This window comes from Periplaneta americana, chromosome 4 (assembly GCF_040183065.1).
Source record: "Periplaneta americana isolate PAMFEO1 chromosome 4, P.americana_PAMFEO1_priV1, whole genome shotgun sequence".
Taxonomy (NCBI): domain Eukaryota; kingdom Metazoa; phylum Arthropoda; class Insecta; order Blattodea; family Blattidae; genus Periplaneta; species Periplaneta americana.
The window spans coordinates 39,347,967-39,375,707 of NC_091120.1; the positions used below are offsets into that span (position 1 = coordinate 39,347,967).

A 27,741-nucleotide genomic window follows, 5' to 3' on the forward strand; every position below is an offset into this window, starting at 1 on the left:
TCGTTCAGCATATCGTGCCTAAGATCGCAGGTTCTCGTCCCGACCACTGCAGTCAATTAAACCGGCGGTAAAGGATGGGGAGGGCCCATGTAAAACAATCAGTGTAATGGTACGCATGGAAGCTGACGGGGTTTAGTTGACTGCAGACATTGATGGGAGCATGATATAAAAATGGATTTAAGGGAGGTGGGATGTGATTGTAGGATTAATCTTGCTCAGAATAGGAACCGATGGCGGGTTTATGTGAGGGCGGCTATGAACCTCCGGGTTCCTTAAAATCCATTTGTAAATAAATAAGTATGTGGAACGCATATTTTGAAAATATATTTTAATTACAATTTGATATAGAATTGTTTTAAACTTCCCGTCTGTAATACATTTCTGTGACAGGCGATCGGCAGGAAATATGAAACGTAAAATACTTCCCTGATATTTTAACAAACATAAGAATTATGAAGTAGTGTGTCGTCATCATATTCCAGATTTTTGTCTATTTTATAATGATACACGGAAGATAGCAATTTAGTCAACTAAACGTGCAGTGATTACAACTAACCTAGATGCTTAAGTTTGCGTGAGATAGCACAGTTCCGTTACTCTCGGTCCCGCAATTACATCAAGAAGTGCTTTCTTTATAATCTAGGATTCTGTGCTGTCAAATCGGTTCAGAAAAATGTTATATCTGTCATATTTTCTCACTCGGCGGGAAATAGATGTTTTCATAACGTCGTAGACTAGAAAAAATATGATTGAACAAGTGATGGTAATCAAATATCTAGGTGTCGAGATAACCAGTTGAGAAGCATTGCAGAATGAAGTCGTACTTCAGGCCAATAAAAGAGCGAGAATAGCAGGCTGCATGGATCATATTACGTGGAAAAATAAATTTGAACGGTTCAAGAAGATATATGTAAATAATCTTTCACAAATTTGCATACAACTAATTTAACTAATAAGGACGTCATGTCCACAAAATTTGAGTTCCTTGTAGGCCTACTCTTGTACATGGACATCATTTTATTTTTACTAACATTTTTAATATTAACCTGGCTATATCTTCGGATTAAAGGTCTAGAACCGGAAACACCGCTTGCTCCCCCTTCCAAGACTCGAGTTCGATGATACTGGCGTAAAATACAAATAACTTTACTAGGTATAGGAGAGAAGAAAAGTAGTTCATCCATTTATGTAAACTAGGAAATATCGCGATTTTGAGTTTGATAATTTTCATTACGTTTTTGTTTAATCAAATTACAGTACTGTATTAACACTTAGTGTTTTTACTCACGAATTGAGCTATCCATTCGGAAGTATTAATTATGCCATGTATATTGTACTATTACAGCACATTAGCGTACAATATAGAGAATGAAGATAAATTGAAAAATAATCATAATATGGATATTTAAACACATATTTGAAAATGCTGGCCGTTCATTTCGATACAGGCTTCAGTTCTTTTGTGCATATTATCGCACTATAGACTATTGTACCTAATGCCAATTACCATTTTAGTCCTTCGTACGAGTAACTCATGTTGAAATAATTCTATACCTACTCTATAAAAAGTACCTTACTTACTTACAAATGGCTTTTAAAGAACCCGAAGGTTCATTGCCGCCCTCACATAAGCCCGCCATCGGTCCCTATCCTGTGCAAGATTAATCCAGTCTCTATCAGCATATCCCACCTCCCTCAAATCCATTTTAATATTATCCTCCCATCTACGTCTCGGCCTCCCCAAAGGTCTTTTTCCCTCCGGTCTCCCAACTAACACTCTATAATATGCATTTCTGGATTCGCCCATACGTGCTACATGCCCTCCCCATCTCAAACGTCTGGATTTAATGTTCCTAATTATGTCAGGTGAAGAATACAATGCGTGCAGTTCTGCGTTGTGTAACTTTCTCCATTCTCCTGTAACTTCATCCCGCTTAGCACCAAATATTTTCCTAAGCACCTTATTCTCAAACACCTTTAACCTATGTACCTCTCTCAGAGTGAGAGTCCAAGTTTCACAACCATACAGAACAACCGGTAATATAACTGTTTAATAAATTTTAACTTTCAGATTTTTTGACAGCAGACTAGATGATAAAAGCTTCTCAACCGAATAATAACACGCATTTCCCATATTTATTCTGCGTTTAATTTCCTCCCGAGATAAAAGGTACCTTACGTACTGAAATTTTAATCTTTACTTCTGCCCGATCCGAAAAGATAAAATTACTCAGAAATGCTATCTACTGTCCGTTCAAGTGGTTTTGTCGCAGGGTCGTAGAAAGGGGGGGCGAAATCACGTGACAGTTAATTACTTAATGAGGCCCTTTTATTTAAGTTATTTTAAACAGTTGTATAATATTACGTAGACGTCCAATTCCTAACAGAAATTAATGTTTTCAGAAAAGAGCTAAGACAGTCCAGCTACTAGACTTTACAGAAGCAGGTGGGGGAAACCGGGATGCGACGTAGGCAAACGGACGACAGTATCTGTGTGAAAATATGATACAATATTGAAAGCTCTTTCGTCACTGGAAAACGCGAACATATTTCTGGAACGTACTATACTCACTAACTCAGTACTGCATACGCGGCCTCGGTTCTGTGTGGTGGACGGTTGGAAGTTTACTAGTAGAGGGGGTGGGAGTGAAGTGCATTCAAAAAGTCAGGTACAATAAAAATTGAAGTAAAAATAAAATGATGTCCCCGTAGTTTAGGTCGAATGTTATGAAAATCCAGGATTGAACATCAGGATGAACTATAAAATTTTTTAAAGTATTTTATCACCAAACAATTTTACGGAACGCACTTCCAAATTCTTTAATTTATTAGAAATAATTATTTAGGTTTAATAAGAAAATTTTAAGTTTCAAATTCGCATGACCAAAGAGCGCTCTAAATAATGGCAGAGGTTGACACTACAGAAATAAGTCCACAAAGATAAAATTAACTTATGAATGCATGCTGTATTGCTGTCATGATCTGAACAAATTAACACTTGTCCTCACAGCTCTGCTCTTATTGAGGGCACCTGTTACACATGACTTACTTGTTGCGGCCTTCAGATAAAGCAAACACACGTGGTGATCGGAAGATTCCAAGAGAGAGTGGACGCATTTTTAAGAATGAAAACGTACCAAATACTTCGGGGCTTCCAGCTCAACAGAACTAAGTGACTCACATGCAACGACCATTGGTTGCTCAAATGAATTTTAAAAATATTGAAAGAAGTTACGTTCAAAATTGTATATAAATAGTTTATTCACTTTTTAATTCGTTTCAGCCATCTATAGTTCAAGGTTATAGTTTATTATTATTATTATTATTATTATTATTATTATTATTATTATTATTATTATTATTATTATTATTATTATTATTATTATACTATACATTAGCGAGATCGAAACTCGAATATGCATCTGTAGTTTGGAACTCTATTACCAGTTCTGATTCGGCAAAACTTGAACATATTCAAAGGAAATTTATTTCATTATGTTCTTACCGATTCCTGCCTAATAGCTCTGAGTATAACTATGATAAAAAATGCGAGCAATTTAAATGCCGAAGCCTGTATGCCAGACGTCATGATCTCGATTACTTATTCTTATGTAAGGTCCTTAAAGGTGACATTAATTGTCAATCTTTCTTAAACAGTGTCAGCCTTCGTATTCCTATGGAGGACATGAGACATCACAAACTCTTCTATATTAGAAATTCTAAATCTTCCTCGCCGGTCTCCAGATGTATTAAACATGCTAACTTACATGTTGGCGATTTCGATCCATTCAATGTATAGACGTATTAGAACATGGTAATGTCTTTGCTAATATTATTTGCATTATCTTTCTACACATTTTGGTAATACTTTTGTATGAATCAACACCTTTCCTAAAATATAATAGTATTAATTCTTGTAAACTAATCATTGTAACCTATGATATTTATTTTGTTGTTATCTCTATTATGTAATGTGTACCATAGTTGTTCATTTTATTGCATTATTTGTGTCACTGTGCTGGACTTTTATTGGCTTATGTACAGCACATAAATATCAATAAATAAATAAATAAAATAATAAATAAATAAATTATTTATTTATTTATTTATTTATTTATTTATTTATTTTCACTAGCCACTGAGATAATTTGATATTCGATTAGATTATTAGTCATAAGTAAAGTAGACCAGTTTTTCTCAACCTTTTTGATGATATAGACCAGTTTTTCTCAACCTTTTTGATGATAAGGTCTCATTTTTTTCTGACATTATTTCAGGAAGGCTTCCTGGCCTAAGGCATAGAGTAGAAAGTAGAACATATCAATGTGTCATTTTGTATCTATTTAAAAGAAAATTAATAATGTTTTTATTTAATAAAAATAGTTGTAACCAGCATTAAAATTTTAATTGAACTTTAAAAAAATAATAGTTATTATTTTTATTATTAAACTATTGCTATTGTTATTACCTCTATTATGCTCGTAGAACCTCTAAGGGTCGCGGCCCCCCGGTTGAGAAAATGAATTATACTTCGTTCCATCATGTCTGACAGGAGAAATGAACATTGCCGTCAGAGGACGAGAGAAGTAGGCCTATAATTGATATTCAACCAATGGCAGCACTCTACCTCAGCCCAACTTGAAGACAAGCATGGAATGGATCTCTGCCATTGGTTGAATAGCAATTATAGACTACGTCTCTCCTTCTCTTCCGGCAATGTTTACTTCTCCTGTCAGATATGACGGAACGGAGTATAGACTATTAGACGTCTTTCTGGTTGTGTTTACTAGGCTTATCTTTGTTTTAAGATAATGAACTTACTTTCTTATGTAACTTTCTGAGTATTATTGGTGATCATTGGTCAGCGTTTTCTCAATTAATAGATCTAGTACACCCAAACTTTCTAAATCCTTTAATGTTAGTGGTATTAAATTATATTCACACGACGCGTCACCATCTACGACTATTGATTACTTTGACGTAAATTTATTAAAAACAAAGATGTAAGAGACTGCAAATTTAATTTAAAAGATGGACATGATTTGATATACTTGTCCAATTAAATCTTTGTCGATAAAAGATCAATAGGAAGAACATAGGAGAGAATAACACAAGGTTAACTTGACTGGAGTTTTCTACAAAAATAAAATCTTTTGTCCAAGTATGGTATTTGTAATAGACTATCCTTGTTTAAGGGATCCACTGATTCTGAAGGAGAGACGTTTGAATTTGAAATCTGCCAATGTTGAATAAATCTTACAAGAGTGTTACCAACTTGATTATTTATTTACAATACTGGTCGTCTTTTTTTAAGATATGGAGACTACGATAGTATGATCCTTGGTATGCATTGAAACCCTGCCAAGGGCAATAAAATCTTTAGCATGGATTCATCCGGGAGAGAAACAAAGATGGGAGAGCCGTTTCTTGAATTTACAGCACATAAATGTACCCGTCTCTGATCAAGCGTTCCAGAAAAATTTTTTATACCATCTCGCCCATTTCGAAATTTGTAGTCAGTGTAACAGGCTTATACCAGTGGGATAGTCCACCCTTCACATTCATATCGTAACTCATACCATATTCCCAATGCAATTTCTCAAAAATGAATTTTATATTAGTATTATGTATATATAATTGTACATCTTAATGAAATATTTATGGGTTGTAAGAATGCAATTTCATAGTTTCATTTCACGTTTGTGTAGATAGTAGAACCCTAATAATAAAATCAAATCATTTAAAGCAATGTTATAACAATGATTAATTATGAAAATGAAATCTAGCTACTTTTAAACACATGTCTCTTAAGTTATACTGTAACTTTTTAATAAAATTAGAGCTCACGTATAATATGAAATATCATCCCTTAACTTTATCACATTGATTTAATTTTAAAAAAGTGTATTAAACTCTTTACATTTCGCATAGAGCTTTGATGAAAAAAAAAGCTTAATAAGTTAAATGTTCTAAAATTCAGCAGACATTGAATCGAATGATTTTGGTGGGACGCCATGTTTGTTTACTAATTTCGTCATTGTTAGATATTACACCTGAAGGAGAGTGGGCCTAAAACGTGAGTGTCGTGATCACGTACAGAGACAAATATCTCAACCAAACAATAGAAAAACATAACGGTGGTACAAATTAAACTAACTTGCAAGAAATAAGATTTGTTAGCAAGGAGACACATGAATCAAACAATGTATTGCAAACCAACTCTCTGCAAATTTCCTCACATTTAGCGTTTTTGTCATAATATGTTTATATTATCTTAGATCAGCACTGAACCTAGTTCAAATAATTTTAGGTCAATATTATAAAATCCAAAAATAAATAACTCAGTTTATTTCCTGATGTTCATTTAAAAGTGAACTCCAGTTACCGATGTTTATGCAACAGGCCCTTAGGTTATATTTTCCGTTTCGAAACAATCACGACACAGCTATAAGATCAAGACAGTAACTGATCGGTAATGCAGAGCCCTACATCACCTGAACAGCAACTTCCAAGAGTGAATTTCACAACGGACTTGGTAGGGGTACGATATATGCTTTACCGTAGAATGCAAGAAAATATACGGTATATGTCTATTTCTGTACGACCCTACAGGTCCGCACTATGTATGTATCCGAAAACGGTAGCAAACTCTAGTAACAAAACACAGTAACTGATATTTTCAGTCCACATTAAAAATGTTTTCTCTCCCTGTAATAAAATAAAATAATATATAACAAGTCAAGAGATGCAGTACTTACAGAAAGTGCTTTCATTCTTGTCCTCAAGTATGTCGATTTCAGTTGCAATTTCATCGATGAATCGTGGCGAGTACCGCCCCCCTTCGGTGACCTCCTTCGGGAATTGGACTTCGATGGCGGTGGACTTCACAAATCGCTCGACCTTGCGCAGGAGGAACTTGACGAACTGGTCCCACTCTGGCTCGTCGGCCCGAGGGGTGGACGAAAACTCGAACCGCTCGTGGTGGAGCTGCCTCAACTGGGAGACGGGCATCCGGACCATTCGAGCGTTCTCCGTCAGCGTGTAAGACTCCTTGTCGAAGAATTCGTCCAAAGAAGAGAGGGCCCTCGACTTGAAACACTCTGACAGGTCTCCGTTCAGGCACTCGGAGTTCGCTCTTGCAAGGTAGGGGTCCGTGTCGCTTCCAGTACCAAATCCGATCCAGTCTAGGAGATTCTTCCCTTCTCGGACTCCTCTCCCTTCTGAAGTTCCATTTCCTGGAAGGACGAACTTCTTTATATCAACCGGTCTTATACTTGAATTCGTCGCTGTCTCCGCCGCATTTATGAAACTCGTGTTAATACTTCCATCCTTACCAGCTGCAACTGCTATGGCGCACACAAGATATAATCCTCCAAGTGCTAACAATCTCATCCACTGTTGAAACATGGTTCACACGCTTTTCTTAAAAAACTTAGGCTGTGGTTCTATGCACAAGATGGGGTTGCTGGTGACGTAAAATAGCTGCCTGTGAAGTGTTAATGACACGGTTTGTGACAGGGATCTGTGCTGAGGGCTATGATGATGTAACTGAGAGCGCCGTTCTCGGCAGTGCTGGAGTAGTCCCGTTAGCTTGCGAACGGTACTTGAATCGCTGATCGTCAGCTGGTCTCTGTTCAAGATTCTGTCCGCCTGGCTGCCTAGCTGCCTCCTTGCCTCTCTGGCTGGCTGGCTCTGTCGTCGAGGGGCCCTGTAGAAAGTTAATAGAAGCGTTAGCGTTCCACGATGCCTTGGTTAGGAGCGATGTGAATCCAAGCACGTACTACCGAACGAAAGAGGACACTGCTGTTACCAAATAGATGGTACTCATTTAACCTGTGCGACTTAAATTATTATTTTGTATTTACGTACACATTCAACCGGGTTTCGCCAACAATGAACAAGACAAATTTACGAACGTCAAATGTTAAGGGTACTGGGACATGACGACTGCCTATTTTAGCTCTTGAACTTGCAAATGAGATATAGGCCCTACTGAAGCATTCCTATGTCGCAGATTTACGAAATTTATACCATGCATTAAAGAATCCTTATGGTATCTTTTATGAAAAATTAAATCACTTATCCTCAACAGAATCTTTATAGGGTGCCCCCAAATATGATAATTAGAAATTCCCGTAACCTTCATTTTTCAAAACTTAGGTACACTTATCTCATAAACTAATGAAGATAGAGTCATGAAATTTTTGTGGCAGGTACATGAAGAGTTCGCGGGAAAAACGATGAATGTCACGTTTCTGTTAAGGATTAGATAATGATCTAATTGAGTCTATAACAGCAAGATGTAGTGCTGTTTCTATAGAAAATGAAGGAAAGGATTACTGTATTCGTGGTGATAATTCTCCTTTTTACCATTTTTCATAAGAACAACATTAAATTTCGCGGTGATCCATTGAATTAGATAATGACATCAACCTTAAGAAAACTGTGACATTTATCGTTTTTCCCGCGAACTCTTTACATATTAATTATCTCTTTAAAATGAATGGAGTGGTTTGCTTTTAAACTTTATCATTGAACTTTAAAAAATTCAAAATTAAAAAAATAAATAAAAAAATTATGTTCATACATATACATCACATATATATTATACATATGTGGTGTTTAGTTAAGAAAATAGTGTATTCATTTTGTCATGTGATATATTCTCATTATACCAGAAAAAATAAGAAAGGTTTAACTAAAATCCTATGAGATAATGTGTACCTAACTGATGAACCATGCGTAACAATTTATTTTCTAATTACCGTATTTGGCGGCACAATATAAATATTCTGTTGGGGATAAGTGACTTAAATTTTCATCGAAAGATAGCCTACTATAAGCATTGTGTAATGCATGGTATAAATTTAGTAAACATGCGACATAGGAATGTTTCTGGAGGACATATATGTCATTTGCTAGTTCAAGAGCTAAAATAAACAAGTCGTCATGTATCAGTACCCTTAAACACTTTATTGTGAACTAGCCGTACCCGTGCGCTCCGCTGCACCTGTTAGAAATAAATCTAAAGTAATTACATAATTAAAATAGGACGTTTGATCCAGGGAACATTCGTGTTTGATAGAACGATAAATCGTTTAATATGTTACTTAATTTAAATTGTATTTAAATGATTAAAATGCAATCATTTGGGTCCAGAGACCACTCATTTGGTGCAATGACAATTCCTTTAACATGTTTCTTAATTGTTATTACATGCAACCATAATTTAATGAAGATTACCATATAATTTAGTTTTAATGTGTAAACTTTATATTACTTGCTATATGTTTCCATTGAATTATGGTAATAACTTAATTTTAACCATTGTTTTCTACGTCTTCAGTAAATGGCGCTTGGCCCACTATGGTTCTGAACCCTTCAAATAACTTAAATAATGATACAGCATATATAGTGGTATGTAATTATATTTTTTTCTTTCGAAAATGTAAGAATTCACGATCTCCTATGTACCATTGCCATGGAATGAATAAATGTGTTTTTTTTTCTTAATCAAAAATTTTATATTTTGCATATAGGAGTTACCGCAGGAACAACAACGCTATAATCTGAGGCGACGGTGAAAATGTATTGTACTGTTATTTTAAAAATCTTGTATATCTTTAAATATCAGTCCTATGAAACTTTGCATAGAATAAAACTTATCGAAAATCATTTTTAAAGAAACTTTCGTCATGTAAAATTTTTCACAAAAAGCAATAATAAGCGACATATTTCGATTTATTTAATTCAGGCCCCTTTATAACCCCCCTTTTAAATAACGTATTTTGAATGCCATATAGTCTAAAATCTAAGTCACAACGAACTTAATTTATATTCCAATTTTCATCGAAATCCGTTCAGCCATTATCGCGTGAAAAGGTAACAAACATCCAGACAGACAGACAGACATACAAACAAAAATTTCAAGAAAGCGATTTTCGGTTTCAGGATGGTTAATTATACATGATAACACCAATTATTTTTGGAAAATCGAAAATTACCAGATAAATTTTGGCTACAGATTTATTATTAATATAGATAGTATTGCCAACCTATTTAGACTAAAAATCCCTAAAAGCCTCCTATTTTATCCCTAGATTCCAATAAAAATCAATAATTTCAAAATATAATTTCAGCTTAAGATTGAAGAGTAACATTTGAGCCGTTCAGAGCAGAAGTGGTGTAAGTCAAAATTGGATAATGAGATTTAAAGTAAAAATTCTGTAAAATACATCGCAAAGTAACTATTAATATGTCCTTCGTGCTATCCACTGACTGCTAATAGTTCAAATAAATTGAATATTAATTTGCTACTTTGCGCTGTATTTTATAGAATGTTTACTTTAACCCTCATTACCCATTTTGACTTATATCACTTCTGCTCTGAACGTCTCATTTTTTAACATAACTTATAATAACGAATAGAACACAATTAATTGGCCAATATAAGCATTTAATGGAATATTTTTGCGCTCATTAGCCGTCGTAAAGTACTATCAATCAAGAGGAATTTACAAGTTTTTATTTTATGAGTATTCCTAATCACCCTCCCCTCAATATAAATTTTTGGAATGATAAATCACCTTCTCATACAAAGAAAACTTTTCTTATGAAGGTTTATTTGCTTTAGTTTCAAAAATTAAAATAGGAGATGAAATAAAAAAAATAGTTCTAAAGAGAAAATAAAAAAAATCCCTAGAAGGAATGAATCTATGATAAATTTATTTTAGTAGGTTATTTTACGACGCTTTATCAACATCTTAGGTTATTTAGCGTCTGAATGAAATTAAGGTGATAATGCCGGTGAAATGAGTCCGGGGTCCAGCACCGAAACTTACCCAGCATTTGTTCATATTGGGTTGAGGGAAACCCCCGGAAAAAACCTCAACCAGGTAACTTTCTCCGACCGGGAATCGAACCCGGACCACCTGGTTTCGCGCCTAGACGCGCTAACCGTTACTCCACAGGTGTGGACTCTATGATAAATTATCCCTATATTCCCAGAGGGCACTTAAATTCCCTAGATCTAGGGATAAATTCCTAGGGTTGACAACGCTGATTGTCAATGATCTTATATTCATTTAATCAATGTTCATAATCTCTGACAGTCATCAAATCGGTCGTCAAATCTGAAAATTGAAGTTTCGTCCATCAAAGGGAATATTGAATATTCTATTGTAGATGACAGTAAATAGTGTTTTTCCAAGCAATTAAACATATTGCGTAAATGTAAGTTAAAACTCAATATAATATAGTAACGAGTGAGAATTGTCAAAATCTATGATTATAAGATGCGAAAGAGTGTATTGAGATTTGTGATAAGTGATAACATTACATATTTGGCAGTTGAAATCCCAGGAGAAAGAAACAATGATTCTGAAATAACAAAGATAATAATTAAGTATCGATCTAAAGTGGCTATATTATTGAACGGAGTTTTGTGAGAGAGAAAAAAAATATTACAAGAAACCGAAATCCTAAATTATAAATCAGTAGTATATATATATATATATATATATATATATATATATATATATATATTCGAAGACAGATTGGAACCTCATAAGTGACACAAATAAGACATCACTCATGAGGCAACTAAGCGAGAAGATATTGGAGTAGGGCGACCAGTTACTTTCACCCCCATTCTATGGTACATCCTTCACATAATCACACTTATGATGTATGCAACAATAATAATTGTTATTATCCTTCCTCTGATATTACACATCGTCAAGTGTGAAGTACTACCTGATAATACCTGGATGTATCAGCCAAAACCTCATTCGGAGGATATGTTATAAATTATTTGTTAATACCCATATATTAGCAAAATAGTTATATTCAAATATCACAAGAGTTCCCATCCTATTCGTAATTCACTACATGAAAGTAGTTAGGCCTAGAAGTTTAATAGGCCTAAATTCAAAATTAAAATCAAAATCACAGTCCACAGAAATTGATGTTTAAGAAGGTGAGCGCGATGTTTTAAACTAGACAAAATTAGAAATTATATGATAAGAAAAAAGATGGACTTTAAAAATTCTATTAATCTTTCTCTAATAATAAACCTCCAGGTAGCGACAATTTGAACACTGAACTTTTGAAATATGCCCCTCCTCAAATCACTGCATGAAATAGGATTCAAGATACATGTTTAAGCAGAGTTGAGAGAAGTGCGACAGTGGACTGAGACGATATCATTTTGTGTAGACGTTACTTCCGTAAGATGAGAAAGTATAGAAGTCAGGGACGCAAAATATACTTTGTGGACGAGACTTCAATTAATTAGGGGTAGGGTATTCAACACTAAAGTTGTAAAACCCAAAAGCAGGCTTTCTTTTCAATATTAAGCATAGTATTGAGCAATACAACAGGAATGGATAAATGCCACATAGTTCCTTACATTGCTAGTGATGACAATTTCATTGAAGATGACAATCGGGTTTTGGAGGAGTCCAAGAAACGGGAGATTATCATGCGAAAATGACCGGGAATGTATTCAGAAATCGGTTTGAAAAAGCAATAGCTCCATGAATGCCCAACAACGTGACATTGATGGACAATACCCCTATCGCAACGTTTAGTCAGAACTCATTCCTAATAAATCGTGGAGAAAAAAGAGAAATTATAGCCTGGTTTCAGAAATAAAACATAATTTTTGAGGAAGAATGTACAGAGTGTCTGACTTAAGCCGTATTTCCGGACCGCCCTGAATGTAGGCAACACACACGACATAGGAAACGGAGAAGTTATCTAGAACAGGAACTCTGAAATCTATACTAAATGCATTACTTGAAAGGCAGAGAATAAGACTAGTCAACAGGCGTATATGGAGAGATTCCAGAAAAAATCGCAATAGGTCCTGACATGACATGGTTGCACTAAATCTAGGCAGCCCAAATAACAGTCGAGACATGTGGGAGGTATTTAATGGTTTCGTAGGCGGAATCAGGGGTGGGTACGACGTTCACTGACATCATCACGTGAATGTTACGAATATTAATCTTCCGTATGATGATTTTATGTTAAACACGTGCTGTCAATCTGGTATGTTAATAATTTATTTTCTCTCTCCTTTCCAACCTTCATTCCAGTCTTGAATAAAGTTTTATCGAGTCGTTTGCTCTTCTTACAGTTCCTACAACATCGTTTCCTTAATACACAATTTACTGTACATCAAATCCTTCAAATAAATGTATTTGTTTCGTTTAATTCGGAATAATCAACTATCTTTAAAGAACAAAGTGCACAGAATTTTAACACAATTTATTAATATATTTCAATATATTTTGAATATCTCACAAATAGTTTTCCTGGCCATCCATTATAATACCTGAGAGCCCTGGTGGGTCTTCTCGTATTGTGTACAATATAACCCCTCTCACTTCTGTGTGGATTTAATCAGACAAAAAAAGTGTTATTCAAGAGAATAATATGGATACTTATGCGGAACTTCAGTTGATAGATCTCCAGTTCTCCCTGGTGATGATATTTTGTTTGAAAAGGAGAAATTCATAGCATTTAGAGGGCAGAAGATACAACAAGACTCCAAATACTCCGGAGTGTTTCTCTTACATATATGGCTATGTTCGGGACAACCTACCTAGGCGGAAAACTTTCTCACCTATGAAATATCTCAAGAACAAAGCACGATCACAATTAAATAATTCACATCTGCAGGACTGTTTACGTCTAGCAATAAATGACTTCTACTTGGATATCACTGACATTCTGAATAATATTAAAGTTCAAGGATATCATTATCCTGGTGGGTGTTTTAAAATGTATTTATTTATTTATTTATTTATTTATTTATTTATTTATTTATTTATTTATTTATTTATTTATTTATTTATTTATTTATTTATTTATTTATTTTATGTATTCATATAGACCTATTAAATTTATTCGATTCCATGGTGCTCGCCCACTTAGTGTTGCATGTAGGTGGTGCTCAAAATCTACAAAACGTTGAGAACCCCTCATCTACTCAATAATTTAATGAAGGATGGGTGGAGCGGAGAAAAATTCTCTCCGGCATCCGGACTCCAACCCGGGTTTTCAGCTGTACCTACTGACGCTTTATCCACTAAGCCACACCGGATTCCAGTCCCGATGCCGGATTGAATCCCTCTCAGTTTAAGCTCCACCTCTCAGTTTCCCTTTACTGGCCAACCCTCATGCACTGTGTCACAGATGTGTGACAGTGGCACAATGTCCAACACACTAAGTGCAGAGGTGCACTCATTACGAGTGACTAAGTGGTCGGGATCCGACGGAATGAGCGCCGTCTTGAATCATTAAGTGATATATTATTATGATGTACAGAAGTACATATGATATCAATAATTTAAGTTCTTCTGAAAAGGAAAAAAAGATGCAGGATTTTTAACACGTTTGGAAAATTCTGTGCTGTGATCTTCCAGTGGATTCTGAAACAATAATACTCGATGTAAACCGGTATTTAAATCTTTCCGCGTGGTCACATCTTTCGCAGTCTACAGTCGATTCATAGCGTGATGAACAAGAATGAGTACAGTCAACTCCGGATATAGTGGACCTCTGCGGACTTGCATATTTCATTCACTATATCCGAGGTACACTATATTCGAAGTGTCTGTTCCCTAATCTTAAATGACAAAAATGAGTGAAATGGTGAACAAGAAAATAAAGTATTTGATTTTTGTGGAATGAATTACACTGTTTATTGCATACTGTTATTCACAGTTGATTTACTTAAACTATGCGACCCACGTCCGCTTGCGAAAGACCTCGTTCAATAACACTTATAATATTCGCCTTATCTTCCAAAGAAAACAAAACACTTTACCCTTCGACATTTTTATACAGAACATTTACTGTTGGAACACTAGATCAGGTAGAAATGACAAACGCTGTTATGGTGTAACTGCATACTCAGCCTTGGAATTTCCCAGGTCACTTAATGGAAACTGGGAGAGAGCTGATGCAGTTTGAAAGCCATCGACATCTTACCTTCATTTATGCTCTGGACATAATGTCCGTTCCCTTTTGATAAAAGAAGGCAATTTAATTTTCCGTTGTTTCGATGCTATCCGTCATAATGGATATGTTTCTGAGAAAAAAAGGCAACCCTTTGACGATGAAGGATTAGAAATAACAGTAGAGTAGTGTGCCTGAGAACAGAATGCCAACCCTTCGACAGTGAAGTGAGGCAAGGTCGTCACGCGTAGCCTGGAATTACAATACAGCTCATTGTCTAGAAAACACAATTCCTACCTTTGTCCTTTGACTAAAGCGTAAGAAACTTAGAATGCTGTTCTCAACACATTCTTTCAGTTTTATGCAAGAAGATCCGACTTCAAATAAGAATTTGTCAGGATACAAAGTTCACTATAACCGAAGAGAGAGTTCACTATAAACGGAAATATTAATGTACTTTTAAATATATGCGGGTCGGGACCAACGATTTAGGTTCATTATAGCCGAATGTTCACTATAACCGAGTTCACTATATCCAGAGTTGACTGTAGTTTGAAAATGAAACTTAACTGGCTGTACTCACCTTGCTGAATCTGCTGTACAGCTATGAGGAGCTCGACACGGGCACTACTGTCTTCTCGCCTACCTTCAAGATACTTATAGTCGTAATAAAGAGCAGTGATCCTCTCAGAGGAGGGGCATCTCATTGTGCTCGCATCCGTAAGCACATGAATCCGGCGGGAAGGCCCAGGATTTGTAAGTGAAGGTGAAAGGGGTGCTATAGTACACAGCAACCACAGATATCACTTTCTCCGGTGGAGCTAAGAGACCCATTGTGTTTGTACAGCGAGTTGAGCAACAGGATGTTGCATAAATTCACATAATAATGCAGTGAATTCGAGTTTGTTAATATCGTCAGAGCCGGATTTTGTTGACCTGACGTCTTTTCTCTTTCTTAGTAAAAAGGATATTATGGTGTTGTAGAAATCGATCTCAGGATTTTCGAAAAAAAATATACGTTTTTAATATCCGTGACATCGAAAATGTGGATTTGAACTTGAGATCGTCCACCGCTGTGGAGTGAAGGTTAGTCTGCCTGACAGTGAAACGAACGGGCCCGGGTTCAAATCCTGGTTGGGACAAGTTACCTAGTTGAGATTTTTCCAGTGTTTTCCCTCAACCCATTAAGAGCAAATGCTGAGTAACTTTCGGTGTTGGACTCCGAACTTATTTCGCTAGCATTATCACCTTCATATCATTCAGACACTAGATAAACACAGTAGTTGATAAAGCGTCGTAAATAAGCAATAAAAACTTGAGAGTTATCTGTCAGTGTACAAAGATTTCTACTAAACTAAGTATAGGTCGCAGGTTGTTTATATTAGCATGTATTTTCTTTAAGTGTTGAAAAGAAATTCCAACGTATTCAACAAATGCAATAAAATATATGTCTAAAAAATTTCGTATCTAAATAAGAGAATTTGAGCGAAACGAAGACGTAAATTAGGTTATTTAGAAATATTTTAAATGTACAGAATTAGTTTTTTAGATATAATTTTTATTTATTATTATTATTACTATTATTATTATTATTATTATTATTATTATTATTATTATTATTATTTTACACAGTCATTACTTTATTTTTCCATTAACACTAATATCTAGGAAATTGTCATTGTCTCAATGTAACACGTGCTGTGCTGATCATACTAATTGTACTATTCCTTTAGTTGTGAGATTATATTCATATGTATTAATTCTTTTTCTTTAAGTTAATACTTGTTATACAGGGTGCGTCAGAAAGAACGGATGGATTTCACATGGCAAGAAAATTGTAAAGATTCATCAAATCAAAAATCTATTGTTATCAACATATTCACCAATACATGCAGTTTATTTATGGAAAACAACATTATCCATATGATGTCCTTGGCTTTCAATACAGGCATCGAGGCGTTTTCTGATGTTCGCCATCACTTTCACAGTCATAGCTGGTGCAATTGCCACGATTTCTTCACGAATCGCTGTCTTCAGTTCGTCCAGTGTATGTGATCGATGTTTACAAACTTACGCCTTCAAATGGTCCCAAAGAAAGAAGTCGCAGGGCGCGAGATCTTACCGTAGCCTCGGACAATCTCAGTGCAATAGAATTTCGTCCAGGTGATTTCTTCTTTAATGTTGAACCTGTGATACGAAATGAAGCCACCCACCGCAAAATTGTATTCCGAGTTGGAATCCTAGCGTGACATCCGATGTCGAAATGAGTCCTGAGTGGCGATCACAGACTCTTCATTTTTCAAAAATGTCTCTACGATGAAAGCACGTTGTACACCAGACCAACACCATATTCTCAACTGAAACTGCATTCTATGGCTGACCCAACAGTCGTGGTCCCCCTCACTATATCTCTCTCCTCGTTGCGTATCGATAGTTTGAAATCCATCCGTTCTTTCTGACGCACCCTTTATATATTTTTATTATTATTATATTAAAGTTAATACTGATAGTGTATATGTATTCAAACTCTCTTTTTTACTTTATTATGTTTATTATTATTTTAAGTTAATATTTGTATACCAGTATGTATTTTTCTGTGTGTGATTTGATCCTGGCTGAGTGGAAGAGAAGGCCTGATGGCCTTAACTCTGCCAGGGAAAATAAAACTACTATTATTATTATTATTATTATTATTATTATTATTATTATTATTATTATTATTATTATTAAATAGGTGATTACGACAAAGTTTCCAGATGTCAGCGCTTCTGTTGAAGATAATATATTTTGATAAAGAGTAGATCAATCTTTCACCATTTTATACTCATAACCTAGAAACTAAAAATGTAATACTGAGTATTCTCTTCGTAGGTGATCCAGAGACAATTATTAGCAGGCCTAATAATGAATATAATCTACAAAGTGTCATGGTTGAACTTCACCAAATATCAAAACGAAGCATAATTATGGCTTTTAAATTAAATAATACTATTCGGTAAAAACATGTTTTATATAATGAAGTTCTTAAATAGGTCAATAGCAGAAACATGGACATTACAACGAAGTGAAGAGAAGCGAATAGAAGCATTTGAAATGTGGATATGGAGAAGAATGGAGCGTGTGAAATGGACAGACAGAGTAAGAAACGAAGCTGTGTTGAAAAGAGTGGATGAAGAAAGAATAATGTTGAAATTGATCAGGAAGAGGAAAAGGAATTGGCTGGGTCATTGGCTGAGAAGAAACTGCCTACTGGAAGGAATAGTGAACGGGAGAAGAGTTCGGGGTAGAAGAAGATATCAGATCATAGACAACATTAAGATATATTGATCATATGCGGAGACTAAGAGGAAGGCAGAAAATAGGAAAGACGAGAGAACGCTGGATTTGCAGTGAAAGACCTGTCCTTGGGCAGAACTCTATGAATGAATGAATTATATATCCTGTTACTTTTATCAATTTTGACGCTTTTTATTACATCTTTTTCTCTGAATAAGATAGAGTACAAAACAGATTTTTAAAGGTATTTATTTGTTCTAATATGATATTATTAATTACTGTTTTGCTACGAAATATCATAATTTCTGTAGATCAATTTCAGATGCTGCTATTAAAATTCGATTGTCAGCAAAATGTAATGTGTTTAATTAAGTTCTTTCATTTATTTGTGTGCCATTGCTAATGTTTCCTTTCACTATTTTGTACTTTCATTAATATAAACATTCAAAAGCAATGGTAAAAAAATGAAGTCTTTCCAGCCAGATCCCTAAGTAAACTTGTTTTCAAGTCTGTACAGTAACTGCAGACTCTGCTCAGAAGGAGGTATTTTATTTTGTAACATTTAAGAAGGCAAGGTTTGAATGTAAAAGCGGCTTAACTTTGCAAGAGTCATTTCTTAAGAATTTACAATATTTTATACAATAGATATTCTAAACATCTTTCGCCAATCTACAGACACATTGAAGCCACCAACTTGTACAAAAAATTAATTTGATCCATTTGCCTTACATATTTAGAATGTACATAATGGTAAGTAAATATTTAGGATATGTTATTATTATTGCTACTATTATTATTATTAATATTGTTATTATTATCATTATTATTATTATTGTTATTATTATTATTATTATTATTATTATTATTATTATTATTATTATTATTATTGAGTATTCTTTTATTTTTATAGTATTGCCTGTTTTAACTGTTGTTGCATAATTACTTTGAATTAGCACAATAATTAGAGGCATAATTCATGGGGCAGGGGCAATTGCTTCCCCCTCACCAAATTTAAGATTTAAAATCATCAGTAAAGCTAAAATATGAGAACGGTACTTCTACTATTAAAATATTCCACTTTTATGAACGCTTAAGGAAACATAAAAAAACGAGCCAGTTGATGACTTTGCCAAAATAAAACCAAGATCTTACCCTTTGCCACAATAGTGATTCTTACGTATTGTAAATAAAATAATTTTTGTTACTAATTAAAATTTCTTCATCAGTAAAACTATTTTGTGTCTTCGTGTGTTCATTTGTTCGCAATTACGTCATTATTAACAGCATGTGCATGTACATTACGTATCGTATAAGTGGGATAAGAAGTTATGCCTATGTTTGGAAACTGAAAATGTTATGTAAAGAGGGGTAAACTTGATCATAAAAAAAATTGAATCATAATATCAGTCCCATTTGAGACTTAAAATAGTTAAAACATAATGAAGACAAATTAATTAACTTAAAAATAGACTATTTTCAGTGCAACTGATAAGTTTTCATGATTTAATTAAGGTTTTTTATGCTCAAGTTTACCCTAGTTTACGGTAAGAAAAATAGTCAATTTCAGAGGAGATGGGAGGGGGGAACACGCCACGTGTTACTCTTTAAGGTCTTCCCTAAACAATCTTGCTTCTCCTCAAACAAAAACTGAAATTATGCCCTTAACAATAATATTAATATCATCAACATCATCATCAATAACAGTCTTGGATTAGGCTTCCTGGCCTGTTCCGTTTCCAGAAGAAAGTTAGTCTTTCCATCTCTTCCTTGATCTTCCGATGTCTGGTTTTCCATGAGGTGTATAGTCCAATAGTCTCTTGGGTAACCTATTGTTGGGCATTCTTAATACATGTTCATACCAGTTGTTGCGGTAAGATTCTACAGTATCCGTAATGGCGGTGATATTCAATTCTGTTCGGATGTCAGCGTTCCTTTTATGGTCGTAAAGAGTATATTCTGCCTGCAAGAGGTCTTAGCAATCGCATTTCAGCAGCTTCTATTCTTCGAAGTTGCCCTTTCATATAATAATGCCGGGACTGCCATAACTTTATAGAATTTCAGAATTGTTTCTGGTCGAACTTTCTTTAATAGAGTTGATTTGATTGTTCTTAACAGTTGATGAAATTTGGCTAGTTTAATATCTACGTCCCTGCAGTTTATATAAGAAAGATTGCAGCCAAGATAGTTGAATGTATTGACTTATTCTATACAGTTATTATTGATTGCAATTTTGGATCTTATATGGTTCTTTCCTTGGAAGGCCATGATTCTGGTTTTATTTATAGAGATTTCCAAATTACAAGTTTTTGCTATTTTGTATAGTGTGTATATAGCTCTTTAATATTAAATAAACAAAAATAAAAAATAAGAAAATAAATAAATTATTAAGTAGGCTAATAAACATACGATTAAATAAATAAATAAATAAATAAATAAATAAATTAGTACATTATGCAACGAGCCTATAATGATAGTAATTAAAAATCGAGTATGGATATTTATGACAAGATCGGAAGTGACCTTGTTCTAGGTCGTGAATTGTGAGATGTGTACAGACGCGAAAGTATTGATTTTTTCCGAGGAACAATAATGTCATTGACCTTGACGTAGTCCCGTTAAACTTGATAATATTATAATATTTTAACCTTGATTATTGAATTCGACATTGAAAAACGAGATGACAAATTGAATTTATTTGAATATTATTTACAATTAACGCTAATTATTATAGTAACAGAACATAACCTTCTGCGACAGTATTGGATTTCCATCCTCCGTGACTTTTCGCTAATTCTCTTTCGATTGCATATCCGAGAATAATCGATACTTGCGATTTTATAACGGTACAAAGCTGACTTGTCATTGGCTGAACACATGTAAGCTGAGTTATCATTGGCTGAAGACCTGTACTTTAATGAGTAGGTGTTCTTTAATGACAGGTGTATAATTAGCACATTTCGGCATGGTCGAGCATAAAAATATTTATGACATTAAAGATCAAGTGTTACTAAAAAATTAAATAAAATACATAAGGATACAGCAGAAAGTGATTTGCGCTGGATAATAATAGAAAATATTAAGGATATGATATCAGGACGCCGCACAATGACCCTGACTGATTTATTACTGTTTCAAATTCACTTTCACCGCGGCTCATATTAATCTTTGAGACCTTCTTCCGTGTCAGAGAATCGTAGAACCCATCAGAACGAATGTGAAAGTGAGATCAGACTCACCCCTCGGACGCGGGCTGGATGGAAAGAAGAAAGAAAGAAAGTTGGGTTTATTTAGATCGACGTCACTCGGCTTTTACCGGCTTGAGTCATGACTCACGGTGTAAGGTTCATAAACTTCAGTCCTTATTTGACTGTGAAAGGATAGTTTATATCCCTTTTGAGTTAATATTAGACGCTTTAATATTTTTTAAGAAACTGTGATGAAAATGTTTTATAAACAAAATTATAAACTAATAGAGAACAAATGATTTTTGCAGGGAGACAATTATAATCTATTTCTTTCGCGTTATTAATACCATAAAATGTCGAATAAAAGCCCAGGGGCTAACCTGAAAGTTATGAAACTGAAGAAGACACCGGGACCAAACCCGTGTCATTGCAGGTTTTAAATTTCTTCTTTTACTGGCTGCATTAAATTGGTTTCACAAAAGAGATCGAAGTTTCATTAGCATTTATTTTCTTGGCTTGGTACACACAATGATATATTATACAACCTTCAACTGCAAATATTTAAAAATAATATGTTAATTTTCTTTAAAAAATCATTGCCAAAATAACAAAAAAAATAGTTGTACGAGCGTAATAAAATAACGATTTAGAGATTTTCATGAAAGAACCCACGAGCCCAACAGAGTAAGCGACCTCTCTGGCCATACCCTAATGATGGAACCTGTATTTGGTTCCGAAACGTTGGAAATGTCAAGTTCCAGGATAAGATGGACTACTCAAAAGCTTAATTCTATCCACTTTTAGCTTCGAAGAACAGAAAGTTTTTTATACTTTCCGACTGTTCATTTGTGTACAAAAAATACCTTCTAACCTATTTGGCTCAAATTACTCCAAATTTTAGTTTAAATATATTCCTTTCCCATCATTTAATGTTATATTCAAAATCCTCTTTTTGTTGATACTGCTCATTCTGAATCTCTCTTTATCTTCTACTCAAACTTCTCTTCATTTTCTGATACTTTTTTTTTTCTCACTCTCTTCATCTACTCAAACTTCTCTTTATTTGTCAATGATTATCTTCCTCACCCTCTCTTCTTTTTCTACTCTAACTTCCTCTTAATTACTGATACTTATCTTTTTCACAATCTCTTCATTTACTCAAACTTCTATCTGTTTGCTGATGATTCTCTTCCTCACTCTCTCTTCATCTTCTACTCAAATTTCTCTTTGCTTGCTGATTCTTCTCTTCCTTACTCTCTCTCCATCTTCTACTCAAATTTCTCTTTGCTTGCTTATTCTTCTCTTTCTTACTCTATCTCCATCTTCTACTCAAATTTCTCTTTGCTTGCTTATTCTTCTCTTTCTTACTCTCTCTTCATCTTCTACTCAAATTTCTCTTTGCTTGCTGATTCTTCTCTCTCTCTCTCGCTCTCTCTCTCTCTCTCTCTCTCTCTCTCGATCTTCTACTCAAATTTCTCTTTGCTTGCTGATTCTTCTCTTCCTTACTCTCTCTTCATCTTCTACTCAAATTTCTCTTTGCTTGCTGATTCTTCTCTTCCTCACTCTCTCTCTCCATCTTCTACTCAAATTTCTCTTTGCTTGCTGATTCTTCACTTCCTTACTCTCTCTTCATCTTCTACTCAAATTTCTCTTTGCTTGCTGATTCTTCTCTTCCTCACTCTCTCTCGATCTTCTACTCAAATTTCTCTTTGCATGCTGATTCTTCTCTTCTTTACTCTCTCTTCATCTTCTACTCAAATTTCTCTTTACTTGCTGATTCTTCTCTTCCTCACTCTCTCATCTTCTACTCAAATTTCTCTTTGCTTGCTGATTCTTCTCTTCCTCACTCTCTCTCCATCTTCTACTCAAATTTCTCTTTGCTTGCTGATTCTTCTCTTCCTTACTCTCTCTCCATCTTCTACTCAAATTTCTCTTTGCTTGCTTATTCTTCTCTTTCTTACTCTATCTCCATCTTCTACTCAAATTTCTCTTTGCTTGCTTATTCTTCTCTTTCTTACTCTCTCTTCATCTTCTACTCAAATTTCTCTTTGCTTGCTGATTCTTCTCTCTCTCTCTCTCTCTCTCTCGATCTTCTACTCAAATTTCTCTTTGCTTGCTGATTCTTCTCTTCCTTACTCTCTCTTCATCTTCTACTCAAATTTCTCTTTGCTTGCTGATTCTTCTCTTCCTCACTCTCTCTCTCCATCTTCTACTCAAATTTCTCTTTGCTTGCTGATTCTTCACTTCCTTACTCTCTCTTCATCTTCTACTCAAATTTCTCTTTGCTTGCTGATTCTTCTCTTCCTCACTCTCTCTCGATCTTCTACTCAAATTTCTCTTTGCATGCTGATTCTTCTCTTCTTTACTCTCTCTTCATCTTCTACTCAAATTTCTCTTTGCTTGCTGATTCTTCTCTTCCTCACTCTCTCTTCATCTTCTACTCAAATTTCTCTTTGCTTGCTGATTCTTCTCTTCCTCACTCTCTCTCCATCTTCTACTCAAATTTCTCTTTGCTTGCTGATTCTTCTCTTCCTTACTCTCAATTCATCTTCTACTCAAACTTTTCTTTCTTTGCTGATATTTCTCTTCCTCATTTTCTCTTCACTTTCTACTAAAAATTCTCTTTGTTTACTGATACTCCTCTTTCTCACCCTCTCTTCATCTTCTACTATAACTTCTCTTTACTTGCTGATACTTATATTCACCTTTTACTTCTTTTTCTTACATTCCCTTCATTTTCTACTCCAAAATTTCCCTTTTTCCTAATATATTTCGTTCAAACTCTCTACTTCTTTTAGTTTTGACTTCCTTATTTTTCAGATATATTTCTTTCTCACACTCTCTTCATCTCCTCCTCAAACTTTCCTTTTTTCCTGACACATTTGTTTCTTACCCTCTCCTCTTCTATTCCAGCTCCTTAAATCCAAATATTTTACTTTCTCATTCACTCTTCATTTTCTACTTCTACTTTCAATTTGTCCTGATACTTTTATTTTCGATTCTCCCTTCATCTTCCACTCTAACTTCACTTTCTTTCCTTATAATTTTCTTTCCCACCCTCTTAATTCTCTACTGCAATTTCCCCTTGTTTCCTCATAACCTCCATCTCACATAGCCTACTCTTCATTTTATACTCCAACTTACCATTTTTCCTGATACAGCCCGTTCTCATCCTCTCAAGGTCCTCTAATTCAAAATCCTTTTTTTCTGATAATTTTATTTCTCATCCTCTGTTAGCTAATATTCAACTCCAACTTCCATTTTTCCTGATAATTTAGTTTCACCCCTCTCTTCATATTCTCTTCCAAATTTTATATTTCTATCTTCATACTTTCCGTTCACATCCTCTTCCATCGTATACCGAAAATTATATTTTCTTCCTGATAAAATTCCTCCCAGCCCTCTTCATATTCCACTCCAATTTCTATTTTATCTTCCTTTGTTCTTTTCTCACCCTCTTTTCAACTTCTAATCTAACACCTCTTCCTTCCTTATACATACCTTTCTCTCTTCTCCTACTCCTAATATCCTCTTTTCCTGACATTTTTTTTCTCACCCTTTCTTAATCGTCTACTATAACTTTAGTTCTTGTCCTGAACAATTCCTTCTCATCTACTTATTATTTTCTACTCCAACATCTCTTTCTTTCCTGATACTTTTCTTTTTCAACATCTCTTGGTCTTCCAATCCAACGTCTCTTCCCTTCCAGAAATTATTTCTTATCCTTTCTTCACCTTTAGCACAAATTTTCTTTCTCATCCTCTTTTGGTTTCCCTATCCAACTTTACTTTATGTCTCTTTTTTTTCCTTTTTCACACACTCTTTCATCCCCATTCCAATTGCTCTTATTTTCCTTGTATGTTTTTTTTTCACTCTCTCCTCATCTTCTACTTAAACTTTCCATTAATTTCTTATACTTTCCTTTTTTACTCTCTTTCCAAATTCCACTCAATTTCCTTTTTCCTGATAAATTATTTTCTCATCCTGTATTACAGATGTGGACAGATTATTAGACTAAAACGTTTTCTTGGGAGACAATATAATACGTCATATCAACTATCAGTATAATTCACAGAGTTTCTGTTGTTGTAAATATGATTGTTTACATCTTCTGGTATATTTTTCCATTGGTTAAGTATATTTTGTCTGGCTGTGTTGGTATTACTGGTGTTTTAATTATATACTGCAGAAGAAATTCAACAGTCTGTTCTCCCATGGCCTGCAAGATGACCGGACATGAACGAAATTGTGATCTATAAGGAAGAAGAAAGTGAAAAAAGAGGCTTACAACAAAACATGGGCCCAGTTTAGCACTGACTGATATCTGGCTAAATGATGCTGATATTCAAAGAAAGTGTCAAACTTTGGTTTCCAGCATCCCTGAAAAAAATCAATGTGTTAGTAAAGAATAAGGGAATGTTCACAAAATATTAGTTATCTTCAGACTCAATTATCTGTTCATTATTTCTGTGCAAAATACATTTTTGTTCATTATTTCTGCCGATAAATACAGCTTTGTTGCACATATAATTAATTTAGTCTAATAATTTGTCCGCGTCTGCAATTTATAGTGTACGCAACATTAATTTTTTCCTTATTCTTACCTTTCTCACCCACTCTTCCTCTCCTAACCCAAATTCCTTTCCTTTCTCATACATTTCCTTCTTACAATCACTCATCTACTCCAAATTTCCTTTTTTACGTAATATATTTCTGCTCATCCTCTTTTGCGCATTTATTCCTAAGCTTGAGTGAGTACTGGCCGAATTTTTATCAGAACATTTCTTGAAAGACTCGAACCAGAGATCATTTCGCATCACTAGTCCAAGACAAGATAAGGCATCATTGTTAAATATGTAGAAAAGTTTATGTAAATACTGTACATCTTGGCTGTAATAAATAATAATAATAATAATAATAATAATAATAATAATAATAATAATAATAATAATAATAATAATGGTTTATTTAACCTGGCAGAGTTAAGGCCATACGGCCTTCTCTAACACTCAACTAGGAGTCACTAAATCACTATTTAAAAAAAAGCTGAAAGCAAGAATTTGTCAAAATTATATCACCGGTTATTCTGTATGATTGTGAGGCTTGGAATCACACTTTGAGAGAGGAATGGACCTTAAGGTGTTCGAGAATAAAGTGCTTAGGAAAATATTTAGGGCTAAGAAGGATGAAGTTACAGGAGAATGGGAAAAGTTACACAACGAAGGAAATAATAATAATAATAATAATTATTATTATTATTATTATTATTATTATTTATTTATTTATTTAATCTGGCAGAGCTAAGGCCAGTAGGCCATTTCTTCCGCCCATCCAGACTATAATTCTATTTGAATATGGGTGAATCCAGAAATGCATATATGGGAGAAAAAGTTCTTTGGGTAGGCCGAGACCAAATTGGGAGGATAATATTAAAAGAATTTGAGAGAGGTGGGATAAGATGGTAGGGACTGGACTAATCTTACTCAGAATAGGGAACGATGGTGAGCTTATGTGAGGACGGAAATGAACCTCCAGGTTCTTCAAAATTATTTCGTCGTTGTTCCTGCAATAACTCCTATGTGCAAAACATAAACGTTTTCAGTAGCAAGAAAAAACACATTCATTCATCCTATGCCAGCCGTACATAGGAGATTGTGAATTCTTACATTTCCGAAACAAAGAAATGTAATTACATATAGGAGATTTTATTATTTGCTGTATCACTATTTAAGTTATTTAATAGAGCAAAAATCTGAAAATCGATAAATATGTCACATATAAGTTATTGCAGGAACAAAGACGATATATAAGTAAGTAATCCAATTACCCTAATTCTGTAGACATTACATACAATCATAGGAAATTCCCCAATTCCTCTGTCATTTTTCCTTAGCTCCCTTTATTGCTGTAAATAAATTTGCTAAATATTCCTTCATATTATTTAATTTTGTTTCCTTTATATATAGTTCGTAAATGTAAGATAAATTGTATAGGTCTACCTTGCTTGTGTTGGGTTGGGTTGACTTTTCAAGGACTGGACCCGGGACGGATCCTTGCATATAGGCTTACATTGGCCCATTATACGCTATATATATGCGATGATTTCACAGGTCCGAGAGTTGGTCTCGGATGGCACTCGTGAATCAGATGCTGACAGGTGGGCCAACTTGCCTCAGCTCTGACAGGCAGTTCCTATCCAAAGACGAGTACCTGGTAAGCCCCAGAACTCGGAGATCCAAGATCTTCCTATATCAGTATCGAAAATCCGTACTAACCCCAATACTTCACCCCAGATGATTGCCCACCTTAATTA

General features: G+C 34.6%; 1 protein-coding gene across 2 annotated transcripts in view; it reads right to left on the reverse strand.

The window, feature by feature from the left end:
• Osi2 (DUF1676 domain-containing protein Osi2) overlaps positions 1 to 15,689 on the reverse strand; it is a 29,780-nt gene extending 14,091 nt beyond the window's left edge. Inside the window, exons 1-3 of one of the 2 annotated variants that reach the window (XM_069823213.1) lie at positions 15,551 to 15,689; positions 7,335 to 7,708; positions 6,759 to 7,235 (exon numbers count right to left, since the gene is read on the reverse strand). In XM_069823213.1, the coding sequence (XP_069679314.1) occupies positions 6,759 to 7,235; positions 7,335 to 7,407 (550 nt within the window). In that variant the 5' untranslated portion in view covers positions 7,408 to 7,708; positions 15,551 to 15,689. Of the gene's footprint in view, positions 1 to 6,758; positions 7,709 to 15,550 lie in introns of both variants that reach the window. The other variant, XM_069823212.1, reaches the window with a different exon arrangement.
• Positions 15,690 to 27,741: the final 12,052 nt, after the last annotated feature.